This window comes from Cucumis melo, chromosome 12 (genome assembly GCF_025177605.1).
Source record: "Cucumis melo cultivar AY chromosome 12, USDA_Cmelo_AY_1.0, whole genome shotgun sequence".
In the NCBI taxonomy this organism is placed as follows: Eukaryota; Viridiplantae; Streptophyta; class Magnoliopsida; order Cucurbitales; family Cucurbitaceae; genus Cucumis; species Cucumis melo.
The window spans coordinates 899665-914880 of NC_066868.1; the positions used below are offsets into that span (position 1 = coordinate 899665).

The 15216-nt window shown below is 28.3% G+C and overlaps 1 protein-coding gene across 1 annotated transcript; it reads right to left on the reverse strand.

Moving 5' to 3' along the window:
* Positions 1–398: 398 nt before the first annotated feature.
* LOC103497051 (protein LIGHT-DEPENDENT SHORT HYPOCOTYLS 5-like) lies at positions 399–1594 on the reverse strand. The gene has a single exon (XM_008459114.3). The coding sequence runs from the start codon at positions 1197–1199 to the stop codon at positions 537–539; it is 663 nt and encodes a 220-aa protein (XP_008457336.2). The 5' UTR covers positions 1200–1594; the 3' UTR covers positions 399–536.
* Positions 1595–15216: the final 13622 nt, after the last annotated feature.

Genomic DNA, 15216 nt, shown 5'->3' on the forward strand with positions numbered 1-15216 from the left:
TCCCTACTTTGTTGTGGCCTCCACATAATAAATATCACTTCTACCAACTCTATAAAAAGACCCCAAAAAAATTAACTTACTATAATCATTTCAAGACTCGCTAATTTGTTAGTCTGAATTAAAAAATTCCTGTATAATTTGTTTAATGTTTTCCTCGCTTGTTTCTATATTAATTAATATGTTTTGCTATCATTGAGTCTTTATAGTATAGCTAGTATGGTATATATTTAAAAAGTTTTAAAAAGGGAGGAAAATTAATTATTAGCTTGAAATGAAGGTAGGATTTGAATTATAGAATAGAGATAAGATGCTGATTGGAGACGAAATTGAAAAATTAAAAGATAATAATGGGGTTTTTGAGTGATTGAAGATCTAATTTGAGATATTGATTGATCGGATTAATGAGAATTAATAGGTTTAATATTTATATGATTAAATAAAACTCATAATCACAATTAAGAGAGATGATGAGATGCTATTTCAAGGAAAAATATTTTAAAAAAAAAAAAAAGGAAGAAGAAGAAGTAATTGAGAGACTATACGGAGGTGGAAGCGGCGGTTGTGGACGGCGGAGGAGCAACGGCGGGATCGTCACCACCGCCACCAGCGGTTGTTTCAGGCTGATTATCCCCGGTGGTGGCGGTGGCGGTGGTGGAGGTACTAGTCTCTGGCGGAGGGGCGGTGGGGGCGGGTCTTTTCCGTTTCTTTTTCTCGTAAGGAATTCCTCTGGCTTTAGCCTGAGCTTCGCGAACCTCACGGAGATAAATCCTGACGGCACGTGCGGCAAATGGGTTGGATTCGGGGCGGCCACCGTTCTCTTCGTAAGCGGCACGGAGGCGGCCGATCAAAGCGTCGAGGCTACCCCAAGCTTGTTTGAGGGGGCAGGGGCAGGGGGCAGGTGGATTTGGGTGACCGAAGTAAGGGCAGGGGGAAGCATGGACCTTCGTTTTTCCGAACTGATCCAAATACTTCAAGAATTCGATCACGTGAGCACCACTGCATCGAGCTAAACACAGTGGCGGCTTATGGTTCTTCAAATATTGTAAGAAAGTGTTCCAATCTCTTCTTTTTTGAGATTCATATCGGCTCGGTGGAGCCACCCCCGCCGCCGCTGCCGTTCCCGTTCCCGTTGCCGATGAACAACCCTCCCCCGTGCTCTCCGATGCACCACCCCCGCCGGATTCAGACACTGAATCCATTTTCTTTTTTTCTTTTTGTAATGGAAAAGAGTGGGACTTTGGGCTTTGAAGAGATCAAGAGAGAGATGGGAAAATTGGAAGGTTTTTTCTTTTTCTTTTTTTTTTTTTTTTTTTTTTTTTTTTTCACGGGAAAGGTAGAGTGTGTGTGTTGTTGTTGTGGTGGGATTGTTTGTTTTCTTGGGGAAGGGAAAAAGAGAGTTTTTTTTTAATTTGATTTGAATTTAATTTAATTATTTAGAAAAAAGAAAAAGAAAAAAAAAAAGAAAAAAAAAAGAATTGTGTGTTTGTGTTAAAAGAGAGGATTTTTGGGAGAAGGGGGAAGGGGGGAAGGGGAAGAGGAGAAAGGAGAGCGTTTTGGTGATGGGACGTAAAAAGTTTAGATGAATGAATTTGAAACAAACAAATAAAAGAGAAAGAGAGAAAAAGACCGTGAAATCTTTAATATAATAGATTTAATGGAAAGCTGAGGGAGGAGGGAGAGGCCAGAGGAAGAAGCCAGATTTTGTAGACTCCTACTTCTGATAACTTACACACACATCTTTCTCCATCTTTCCTACTCAACACAGTTTCATATAAATAGTTATCATAATTTAAATCACTAACAATACATATAATTATAATTATGTAAATGAATAAATCGGGATCACACTTACATGGAACGGGATACTCTCGAAATGTAAATGTATTATTAAATTTCTTTTTTACTTTAATAGTTAAATTATAAAAATTTTAAAAGTAAGAATATGTCTAGTTATGAGCAATTTAGGTAGGGTGGTTTTTGAAATTTTTTCAAAGATCATACGAGTGAAAATAAAAATGTGACGATGAAAGAATTATTGCTGATTTTTAGAGATAGTTTTTACGGTTATAAACAATTTATAACAAGTAAAAATGTGTTTAGGCCTCATATGCTAAATTTCCTGGTAACTTAAATTAATGACATGGAGTGTTGTATAAATTATATATATAATATATATATAGTAGTTAGCAAAATTTTAATCTAATAGATATTTTATTATATTTGCAAGTTTTTTGAGGTGTTACTATGCATTTAAACATTATATCTAAATGTGATATATATATATATTGCAATTACCCCTATAATTAAAGAAGAAAAGGTAAGGAAGGAGAAAATACGAGAGAGAGAGAATTTTTTTTTTTTAAAAAAATTATTATTGGAAATTTAAAATGCCTTTGTTAATTTTTAAAAATAATAATACTAAATTACTCCGAGACTAAAAATGTATAATTTGAAAGTTGGTTAATGATATTTTTAAAAAAATATATACGACTACCAAACATCAATATGTGCACCAATTTCTCTCGAGAATAAGGGACAAAATATTAGGAGGAACAACATTTTTCATGGATCCATACGACTCAAAATAAGATTTCAAAGTGACATGATTATGGAAAGCTTTGTTCTCCTTTATAAAGATTTTACAAAAAGAAGAAATATGAACAAGATTGTCCGTAAAAAGGACTTCCTCCTCAAAAAAATTAACTTTAAACAAATAACGTTCTAATTGGTTTAAAATTATGACAAGAAGCGACTTGGATTTCACGAAAAAAACTCATAAACCAAAAATATCATTTCCAACAATTAACTAACGTCTTCTCTCTTTTTTTTTTTATGTGATTGCATTGATATTGAGGTTATAATAAAAGAAATTTAGTGACTTTTCAAAAAGGTGGTAAAATAATACTCATTATATTTAAACAAGGATTAAATTGAAACATTTAAAACAAGTGAAAGAAAAGAAAAACCTCCACAAAGACGAATATTGACTAAATTGATCTCAAATGAGATAGACAAAAACAAAGCAAGAGGTAAGTTGTTTAGATGAGAAGTTGAATCCACCATTAATTTATAGGATGTAGATAGTTAAAAATGTAAAGTAGTAGGTTTAAAGTGAAGGCAAAGATATGAAAATGAGTTAGAGTTGGAGATGGTATTGATAGGTATTTTTGATGTATAGAGGTTTAAGGTTGCATCTGTATCATGGAAACGAAAAAGAAGGTGATGAGAATTGAAGTGTTTGATAAGTTGAGGAAGGAGGGCATTGTTAGGGAATATAGGGAATGGATTGAAGGGGGGGTGAGGCGAGGGAGAGGACGCGCCGACAGGATCCGGCAAGTGCACGCTCTTAAGGAATAAGTTCACGCCTCAACCCACATTCAAATTGCGTGGACTTTGTTGTCTTAATTCCTATCTCTCATTTTAAACTCTCTCCCCCACTTACACTAACACTATCATTTACACATAAATACTCCAATAAATGGGGTCTATATTTGGTCAAACTTCTCCCCCCCTTCCTCTTTTTCTCTTCCCTTCTTCTTTCCTCTAAATTATCAAAACCCAAATATCCCATATGATCACTTCATCCTTTCTTTTACCAACTTATATCTAAGTTTTTTTTTTTTATTTTTTCATCATTTCTTTATTTTGCATCCTTTTCAAAACATTTAGATCTACGACAATATTTGATGCCACAGAAAAAAATTAATGGAAAAATAACTACAAAATAAATTCATAATTAATTGCAATTTTTTTTTTTTTATATTATTATGGTAGTATAACAATTACATTTAAAGTATTTAACTGATTGTAATTAAGTGTTTATCCATGAGAGACCATATTGTTAATATCAAAATTCTAATCTTTTGATATTATATGTGTCTTTGGCTAGTTGAGATATTATCAAAACAACCATATAATTCATAGGTTAATTTATATATGTTGTATGTGTTAGAGACCAAAAGGTTTATTGTTTGAATCTTCCACTCCTACTATACCATAAAAATACTTTGAACCATACAAATTAAATTAAAGTCATAAAAGTGTAAATTTTTTTTAAAAAAAAAAAGAAAGAAGAAGAAAGTATAATACTTTTTCAAGTTAGGAATTAATTGAAAATTGTACTTGATGCAAAGAAAAATGTAGTTTAGAAATAAAAATAATAAAGAGAATGTGCAAAGTAAATATTATTTTATGATTAATTAAATGCTTTTTTAATTCAATGATTGTGAAATTTTGATGTTAAAGAATAATGATAGATATTTTATGTGCTATTAAACTATACTCTAAACCATATTTTATGAATAAATATTCAACAAACATAATTATTAATGAAAATTGTCCAAGAAAAGGGCCTAAAGTCCACAAATGAATCCCAACACAAAGAGAACCAATAGAACATATAACTTATAACAAAGTTGTATCCCAAAAGTAAAAGGCCAAAGCTGGTCGAGCTAGTAAATATATACTAAGAAAAAAATAATCGAGTTGCATTTAATACTCTAGCACCATGTAGACTGAGTGATGAAAAAACCCTTAACATTTTTAGGGTTACACATAGTCACAAGGGACTATAATAAAGGAATTAAAAAATACTATAAACAATTTCGTTTGACAACTTCAAAAAGTAGAGTAAGCAACCTCCAAATGAGAAAACCGTAACATTACAACTTCTTGTACGTTTACCTGAATATACACTCCATGTATTAATCTGAACATCGAAGAATATTTAATCATTGAGTTTAAAATCATGTTTGAAATGATTGAAATAATGAAAACCCTCCTGTAATTAATAATGGAAATTAGATATAATTATCCTATTAGAGTAATAACTAATTTCATATTTAATTTATAAGCCAAGGGGATTTGAGGTCTTGTAATTATTGATGTGCAAAGCAAACTTAATTATTGATTGCATTCCACAATAACAATCTTTACTACTACACCTATGTCCTCTTTTTTGCTTTTTACAGTTTTCTAAGTAAATTAATTTTAGTTTTTGGTGTTTCAATCCTATTTTTGTTTTTTTTTCTTTTTTTCTTTATTCCTTTTGTAGTAATAATAGATATTTAATTTTTCAACTTGTAAAATTGTCAAGAAAGAAAAATGAAATACAAACAAAATCATAAAGTAAAATGACTAAAATATATGAAAACTAAAAGTATAGACCGAAAAAAGAAAAATTAAGACTTAATTTGGTAGTCATCGGACTTTTTTTTTTTTTTTTTTTTTTTTTCTATTTCTAAATATTTTGATTTTTATTATCTAATTTTGATCGATATTTTTAATTTTAAAAGCTGAAGTGAATTTTATTGAAAACTTTAAAATGTAATTTTATAAACAAAGTCACCAGAAAATTGAACTCTGGTGCTTTAGAAAAATGGATCAGAAAATATATTTGATTTTAAAAAACCAAAAACTAAAATTACTCAGGATAATCATTTAGTCCTTTCTTTTTAATATTTTTAAAAATTAAGCTTACTTTATTTCATTTTCTTACCATTTTTTTTTTATCAATTTTATAAAAAAAAAAAATTACATTGTTACCAAAATTACAAAAAAAAATTAAAAATTATTTATTTAGTTTCAGAATTTTAACTTACATTTTGAAAAGTAGATATAAAGGTTGAAAATACGTTTATAAATTTAATTTTCAAAAACTAAAAATAGAAAGTGAATGCAAAGCAAACCATTTTCAAGATGTGTATTTATTTTTTAAAATTAATGTTAGTTTAAAAAGAAAAACCAAAGTTTAGAAAACTAGGAAAAAGAATTTTATTTTACCCTATTAACTTTTTAACTTTTTATAGAGAATGAGTGTTGATATTTATTTATTTTTATTTTTCATTTCACACCCAATAATAGAAAACTCCTTTTAAGTTTGGTTTCTTACACGCAAACCTTTTCTTCTACGCCACCTTTCTTACACTCTAAACCCTCTTTTTCCTTTTTCTCGTCTTTTCTTTTCTCAACACTCAAATTCATAATTTAATTTATATTTACTTACAATTTCCCAATGTTTCCTTATTCAACGACATGTCGTCTCTCTCTCTCTCTACCTCTTTCATTCAACTTCAAACATCATTTCTGGCCAATATTTTAAATTAATGTTGGATATCCATACCAAAGGATATCATTAATTATGAATTATTACTAATCACATTCTCTAAAACCCATTCTGTAAGTAAAAATTACAACTTAAAACTATTAACTAAAATATCTTTTAGTTTTAGTTAATAATACCACATTATGGTAAACAAAATAAACTATCTCACCAAATTTTATAAGTTAACATTGTATGCAGTAATAAACAGGATGATATAATTACCAAATAGAACCTAAATTGCTTTATAACATAATCGGTGTGGCAAGGGAGAATGATATTTATACATATGATTGATGGTTTAATTAGATAATTTTGGAGTTAATTATCTTAGTTTTGTTAATTAGATTTAATTTATTTGGCGTTATTTTGCAATTCATTCAATGAGAATTATTTGATTTTGTAAAAATTGAAATTAATTAAATATTTGTTTGATGAATATTTAATTAATTAGATGTTTTGACTCATGGTGTTTGTTGATATTTTGATTAAATTGTATGTTATGAGGTTTGAATAAAATTGAGGATTTTTGGTGTTGTTGAAATTGAATTAAATTAAATAATTATGGATGTTATTTAATTAAATTGTAAAGTGAAAATTTTATTAGAGATTTGATATATATATATATATATATATATAATTATTTGTATTTTGGAGAAAAGATATTTATTAAAAGAGAAAAAGGAAAATAATTATATTTTGGAAATGTATAATTATTTGTAAAAGAATACTTATTTTGAAAAAAGAATAAAAATTAATTATCATAGAAGATAATTAAATATTGATTATGGAGAGAAGTTGATCTGATGAGGTAAATAAGGAAGGAAGGTGAATTAGATTTATTTAAAAGGAAAATTAATAATTATATATTGAAATATAATTATCGGGAAAAGGAATGTAACATCCAAATCTTTAATGAGTTTTTATTAATTATGTTAAATTATTTGGGTGTTATATTAAAGATTAGAGCTAAAATTTAAGACAATTTATGTTGGAATTTATCAGTTATTTATTGGAGAAAATTTGGTTCAATTGAAGATTTAAGTTAATTTGAAATCTCGGAAGGAAAAGTTGGTTTTTGTAGAATTTGATTTAATTGAGTATATATATATATATATATATATATATATATATATATAATTAAGAATTTGGATTTTTTGTGGAATATAACATTAATTATTTGGTTTTGTATAAATAATTAATATGAAAAAGTGAAATTAATTATATGACAAAATATAATTTTAATTGTTCGGAAAATAAGATAATCCATTAGAAGAGAGATAGTTGATTTGATTAGACAAGAAAAAATGATATATTTATTTAGACAAGAGAATAGTGGTTTAAATAGATATATATGTTTATTATAGATTTTGGTGAGAGAATAATAATACTATATTAGTAATAGTTATAAATGCTTAAGATTTTAGGTCGGAATGATAATGAGAATATATATATATATATATATATATATATATATATATATATTATAACAATAATATTTATTATTATTATTACTAAGGAAAAAGTAATAATAATAACAAAAATATTATTGTTATTATTTGGTTTTATAAATAGTATTGAAATGCTTAAGTTGAAAAGAAAAGAAAAATGTTGTTCATCTTCTTCAAAAATAACCCTCTCCCACCACAATTGTCTTATCGATTTTGGTTATGATTGGTTTGTTTGACAAAACTTAAAGATTTAAGTAATGAATTTTTACATCAAGGTTAAGAGAAATTTTCAACTTCCATCCATTTGAGTAGCCTTGGTAAGCTAAGGAAGTTAAATTAATAATTTGTTAATTTAATTTTGAATATAATTGAGCTTTCTTTAAAAGTTCAATTAACTAATTTTTTAATATTTAATTTTGGATTTTTACCAATCAATGTTGAATTGGTTTCAACCCTTTTTTTAAAGAAATTAATTAATTTGGGAAAAATTTTTTATGATAGCGATGTCTAATTTTATTAATTAAGATACTGAATTTTCTTTTTATGATTAAGAATCAAATTAATTGGAAAACTTTTACCGTTAGCTATAAAGTACTTTGTTTGACTAAAATCTCCAGATAAGAGATTCTCCTAGACCTTCGAACTGAAGTTAAGAGCTTGTATGCAATTTTTCATTATGCATTGATGTAGCTAAGATGAATAATATGTTGATGTTGTTGACTGATGATAATGACTGATATTATGTTTATGACTGGTAGTATGTAGATGATGATGACTGATTTAAATTGATGATGATGCATGGTATATTAATCACATGATTAAGGACGTTATGATTAATATTCATGTCATATTTATGATGCTTATGATATGCTACATGCTATGAATGAGTGTTTGTTAACTTTGTCTATTAGGGTCGTACTCATATGGGTGTCCCTCGGGATCACCACCTTTTTATCACTGTGTGGTTCGACGAAACTACCAGTTTATCATGATATGTTTATGAGTGGTTCGACGGGGTCACTTACAGTCCGATTGTCTCAAGTGTTTCTTTGGATTCACTGAAAACCAGTTTGTCCTAGGTGTTCTCTCAAGTTTACTGAAGACCAGTTTTGTCATAGGTGTTCTTTTGGGTTCATCAAAGACTTCCTACATCCTAGGTGTTCCTTTGGATTCACCGAAGACCAGATGTGTTCCTACGGGATTATTAGATTGCGTGTGTTCGAAAACACGCCAGTTTAGGGGTACTTCTTTGTAGGACCCTAATAGGAAATTAATAGACACCTAGCGGGACTAGCAGTAGGTCTCATACTGAGTATATGTTTATACTCACTTTTTCTATGTTTAAAATTTCAGGCAAAGGTAAAGGTAGAGGAAAGCTGGTGAGTGACAGATAAGGATCTATGACATGTCATATGGGGACTCAGTTTTGCTTCCGTATATTTCAATATTCTGTTTTTAATGAAAATTTAGTTCTCTTTTCAAGAAATTATCTCTTGGTATTGTTTTTTTAGTAATTATCTCAACTTAGTATAAAGAGTTTGATCGTTTCATTGATTGATCGTAAGCTATTGCATTTAAAAATGAAGTAAATTATTGTAAGATTTGAAGATGAAATGATTTTAAAAAACAAAAACAAAAATTGAAATGATTACGAGAGAGAATCATATGTATACATGTGATGATTAATCTACACTCTTATCAAATGTATATCATTTTCCAAATATTGAAATTAAATAAAACTCAATATTAGAATTTCTAATTGTTTCAAATTTCTAGTTATATAAATATATGTAATTTAGTTTATATCATATAGTATAGAAGTTCTCATTGTTGAATACAATTAATGATACACAAAATTCTCTTCTCCAATTACAATTTTTTTCCCTCTTTCAGAGTACTTCTCCCGTTAGAGTTCATCCATCTAATTATGAGTTCTACTGTTTGAATAAGTTTGGTATATATATAGTTTGATGTATATCAAATACTGATACTTCCAAATACGAAAATTTTTAACTTATATTGTAATAGGAGAAAAGACATATTTGTGCCATCGTGAGCTTAACTCAACGATGTTTGACATGATCTTCCTTTTTAAAGACAAAAAGGTCCGATCTTCCATTTTCCTATTTGTATTTCAAAAAATATATTTATAATTAATCACTTTTAAATAGTAAAAAATATAAGTAATCGTCGAATAGAATGATGTTTTTTTTGTACCAATAATTCTATATAAAGCCTTATTTTCTAGAACAAAAGATATCAAAGAACAACATCTTTGTACATGTGTACAAAAGGTTTTGGATTCAAATATTTCTATCCCTGTATTTAGTTATAATACTTGTACAAAAGAAAATGAACATCACAAGACAAGTGAGAAAACTACTCAAAATAAGAGAAAAACAATGTAACCAAAATTGTCTCGTTTGAGGTCTTTGTTGTTAGGTGGGGAATCAGCCAAAGTACTATTGTGTATCAAATCTGTATGTTCTTCAATAAAAATAAGAGAAATTGTATTAGATGATAAACAAATTAAGAAAAAAACAGTCATAGCACATTACAAGAATTTTCGTATTTGCCGACGCAGAAAAACATGGATAGAGCTTCTGTCGGTGATTTTTTTTTTTATTTTGTGGTCAAAACACTGTCGTCTTTTTCTTTGCCCACGTTGTTGATGTTGCGTCGGCAAAAATGCCCATACAAATTAAAATCGTGGACAAAAAAGATATTCTCAACCACGATAAAAACGTCAACAAAGAGGTATTTTTGTCCATTGACAAAAATAGATTTCCTGACCACGAAAAAAACGTTGACAAAAATGGTATACACCTTTTTTTACATATTACAAATATGATAAGTAATTAGATATATCAGAGGGCTATCAAAGAGTTATCATATGACTATCCATTTTAAAATTTATTAATTTTACAATTTAAAACATACAGTGACATGAGCACTGTTATCATAAATTTCTTTGTCATTTTTGCAAATACACCTATATTTTTCTAATATTTTCAAATGCTTTAAGACAATCGCTCCACAAATTTAAAATTATAAAGCAATATAATGCAAAATCCAAAACACAATTGTTTTTCTTTGGTGAAACTGTCAATAAATTCAAATTGTAAGTGAAATGAATGATAAATATTATACTAGAAATTAAAAAAAAAATTATAATAGAAAAAAGAAGATGAACCCTTAATTCCTTAATGAAACCCTAAACCCTCCAATTGGAAGAGTAATTCAAATGCTTCAAAATGGTGGGAATATGCATTTTAATAGAGTGCTTATGAAATGGGAATTCCAATTCCAATTCCAATTCCAATATTCTTGATTAATTACCAAACGTTGTTACATAATTTGAATATAGGTGAAGTTTCCAACTTTGGATATTATCTTATCTTATGTGTTTTGATCAACTAATTAATAAATTTTGATTTTAAAGGAAAATCCAATGAGAGGGAAAGAAATTAAATAAATTCCCAAACTTATCAATTAAGAATATTTATAAAAGCAAGAGAGGAAGTTCCAAGTTGGCTAAGTGGGACAAAGTTTGCATTCTCTAAGAATATAATCACACAACCAATTTCAAATCTAATTAATTATTTATAAATAATGTAATTTCCCTTTTCCTAATTATTTTATAATTTGATTAATTGAATTAATCAATATGGCTTTATTCCAAGAAATGCAACATATCAGATCACATTTTGTTTTATTGAAAGATTCTGCACTCAACATTATTAACCCAAAAAAAAAAAAAAAACTCACTAATATATATTTGGTTAGGTCACTAATCAGGCTCACATCCACCTAATTTAACTACTACAACAACAAAAAAAAAAAAAAATTGTTTGAACCTATAACGTTGTTCATCACCGTAAAATTGCTCTATTAGTTTGTGTTAAGTTAATTTGATTTTCAAAATAAAGTTTAAACACAACGAATTTTTGTAAAATAGTGAATGTTTTCCAAACCTTCTCTTATTAGTGTGTAACGACCAAAACTTGTTATTGAGTGAGTTTAATTTATACGTAGCTTTCATTTTGACTTACGAGTGAATGATCCACAACTCATTTAAGTTAGTGAACTCTTTATTCTTACTTAATTAAGTCATGTCTAGTCTAACTTAGTCACTTTTGTTGTTTGCACTAGTAAGTCATGACCACTATGAATTATGCATTTGATGGTGGAATGATTGAATAATACAAACACCTCAAGTCATGTAATTTTATTACTTTATCTAAAAGTTAATAGTGGTAACAGTTCTACTGTTTGCAAGAGAGATGGAATAAGTTCGGTCAAGATACAGATACGTGATGGTGACTATATCTTTGACAAGATTAGATGTATTTCCTCGAGGCGGAAGAATCTAATATCTTTAATTAAATGTGTTATTCCGTTAAGAGTTTTTGGTTGTAGTATCTACTATCTATTAGTTATGGTAAATTAAAATTGAGAGCTAGAAAAGGTATGTTTGTAAATTTTGGAGATGAAGTTAGTGATATAAGATTTGGTTGTCTTCTAAAAATGGAATTATACACGGTATGTATGTTATTTTTTACTTTACGTGGTTCACTAATACAGTGTTAGTGTTAACATATGGTTAAAAGTCTACATAACCAACACGATGTTAGGTGAACTATGCAAATATTTGTATAGTTTTGAATGTTCGGGTGATTCCATTTTAAAACTTTTAATTTTATCAAAATCAAATTATATATTTAGAATGAGAGTGTAAAATCAAAATTTTCAAAATTAGTTTTCTCAGCTGTGTTTGCATTTGTTTTATTATTTTTCCTTTGTGGTTCTGCTTGACTATTTATCAATTAAGACAACTGGGGAGTGATAATAATATATATACCTAAAGATTGAGCACTTTCGTATGTGCAGATTTGTCAATCATTTTATTATTATTACTTTGACCCTCACTTTTTTAAATCCTCAAAAATACTTTAACGTTTCTTTTTAACATATTCTCTAAATTTATTTTGTTCTTTTTCTCTTTTTACTTCAATTATAATATTAATGCACATCGATATGAAAAGTGAGCCAATGTTTTTACAAAGTTGTACAAAAATAATTCATCATATAACATTAAACAATAATAAGCAATTTAAATAACATAAAGAACAAGGACAAATTATTACTAAGGTTAAGGATGTAGATATGTATTTAGTCTAATTTGTTGTTGACATTGATATTATAAACTTTAATATTGATTTCCTTTTTTTTTTTTTTAGCACAACTCTACGAATCTTAGTGTATTTATTGGTTAATTATTGATGAATAAAAATGTATGTGAAGTCAACATTAATTCAATCATGACAAACTTATGGCATGTAAATAATTCATGTCACATTTTTACTAACTTGATGAAATGAAATCTATAACTTTGTAGGTAGTCTAGAAGGATGAGCTTTATATTATTGTTTCCCAACTACCTTCTTTGCTTTATTAATGAGGAAAACTTTATATTCATCATACCATATTTCATTTAACTTTTTCTAGTAGATTCATTAAATATAAGGTTCCAAAATTTCATTAAAGTGAAGAAGGAAATGGATGGAGAATAAGAATTAAATAGTTGAGTTAGAATGGTGGGTATGAGGGGGAAGATATGGGGAATGCGTGAATGTGATGAATGTCCCATCCCTATCTCCATTATAACTCTTTTTATTAAGTGATTAAATTCAAAAAGGGGAATACGATGAGAGGCTTTTCTTTCCTTTATTTTTTTTACACAATGTTTGCATCCCCTTGGAAATGGAACCATCTCTTCTTTCAAAGGAATGGAAATCCTACGTTTGATCGGTTACAAGGGAAAGAGAATACATGTCAATAATGTGCATCTTTTTCTAATGGTTCAATCATAAAAACTTTAAAGTTAAGTATACCTAGTTTGAAACAACTTTATCTTAAGTGATCTCTTGAAACTTTCTATAGGGAAGCATGTAAACAACATGGGTTGATTTGCAAATATAGTACTGACTCTTAAAAATGGTCCAAGATAGGTAAGAATGACATTATTAGGTTATAGAAGAGATTGAAGAATGGATCATTTTGTGTCAGATGTGTTTCAATCGTCTTACTAATTAAATGTAACCTATCTATTGACAAAAAATGGTTTGAATATGTTTGTTTTGCATTTTTAATCTAAGCTAACCAAATAATTCTCTAGAAAATAACTATATCTATATAAAGAGATTAAAGGAAAAAAAAAACCCAGAAGGCAATTTTGGACTAAGGATTCAAAAATAAAAAGGAATTCGTTAAAAACTAAACCCACTTTCTTAAAGTTAAAATAGAAGCAAATCAAATCAATTAGGTTGCAATATTATTTGTTGATGTTGTTGAATCACACACATTAAAAGGCGTTTTTTAAACAATTTCAAAAGCACTCAAAAAGGGTTTCAAGTTTTTTTTTTTTTTTTTCTTTAGTCAAAAGTGTTTAGAATTTCATAACAGTTAATGAAAGCACCTTCACAGAAGGCCAAAAACAAAACAACACTGCATAATATACAATGAACCAATTGCTTACTCAATTTTCAAAGTTTTTTTAAGGTAAGAATATTGTTTTTGTTTTTCTCCTTCAGAGTTTCTCAATTTTGCTTTTCAAATGTCCATAACTTAATCCCTGTAAATTAATAAATTCTCAATTTAGTCTCTTGAAATTAATAAATCTTCGATTTAGTCGATCCTTGATCTAGTTCTAGGAGAATGAGAATGGACTTCAAAGTCTATAAAAGGAATTCATGTAGGTTCATAGTTTCAAGTCGTCCAATTTAAAAATATTTCAAATTTAGTATACTATCTCTAATAAAATTTCTTTTGTATTCTCCAATTTAAGAGTGAGAAAAAGGAGAGTAGTCAAAAACTTTGAAAGAGCTTTTTTGTAATTGGAATAGAGAGAATTATTTTGTATCGCCGTAATAATTTTCCATTAGTAAATTTTTCTGGTCTGTTTGTTTTCTCTTGTGGAGTTTTTTCACATTAACTCTTTGTGTTTCCAATTTTATTGTTTTAATTTAATTTTTATGTCTTTTGTTTCCTCATCTTTTACGGTAGAAGTTCAAGGCTTTTTCAATAAGTGGTATTAGAATCATGCTCCTAAATTAGTTATTCTGTTAGTCCTTAGTTGTTAAACAAAGATATATTGGAGCCTCGAAAGTAGGTCATAGTGTGATATGTAGTTGAACTCTATTGAATAGTAGGTGTGCTTCAATAAGAGGAGTCTGCCAAGATGAGAGTTAGACGGATAACTGAATATTTGAGGAGATGCTCGGTGGTACTTTGCTCCAAATATAGAGCTTTTGGTGTTAGGCTCACCCATCAAAGTTTAGATAACCAACCTCTAACTAAGGTATGGCAAAGAGACGGTAAGAGCGACCACTGGAAGGCAAATTCTGAAGTGTTTAAAGGAAAAGTTAGTGAGAAATTGGGGAGAAATGCTTCTATGGATGTTCCCATGGCGGCGTTCATTAAGCATAATCTAATGAGACAAAACCCTTCAATCATCTTTTCAAGCAAATTAGAAGGAAAATGGAATCAATAATTGATAAGAAAAAAAAAAAAAAGAAAAAGAATGCGTATAATGAAAGTAGACGGTGGTTGAATCGTACGGTTGATGTAATCATTAGCAGTTTTTTAAAATGAATAAATGAACAA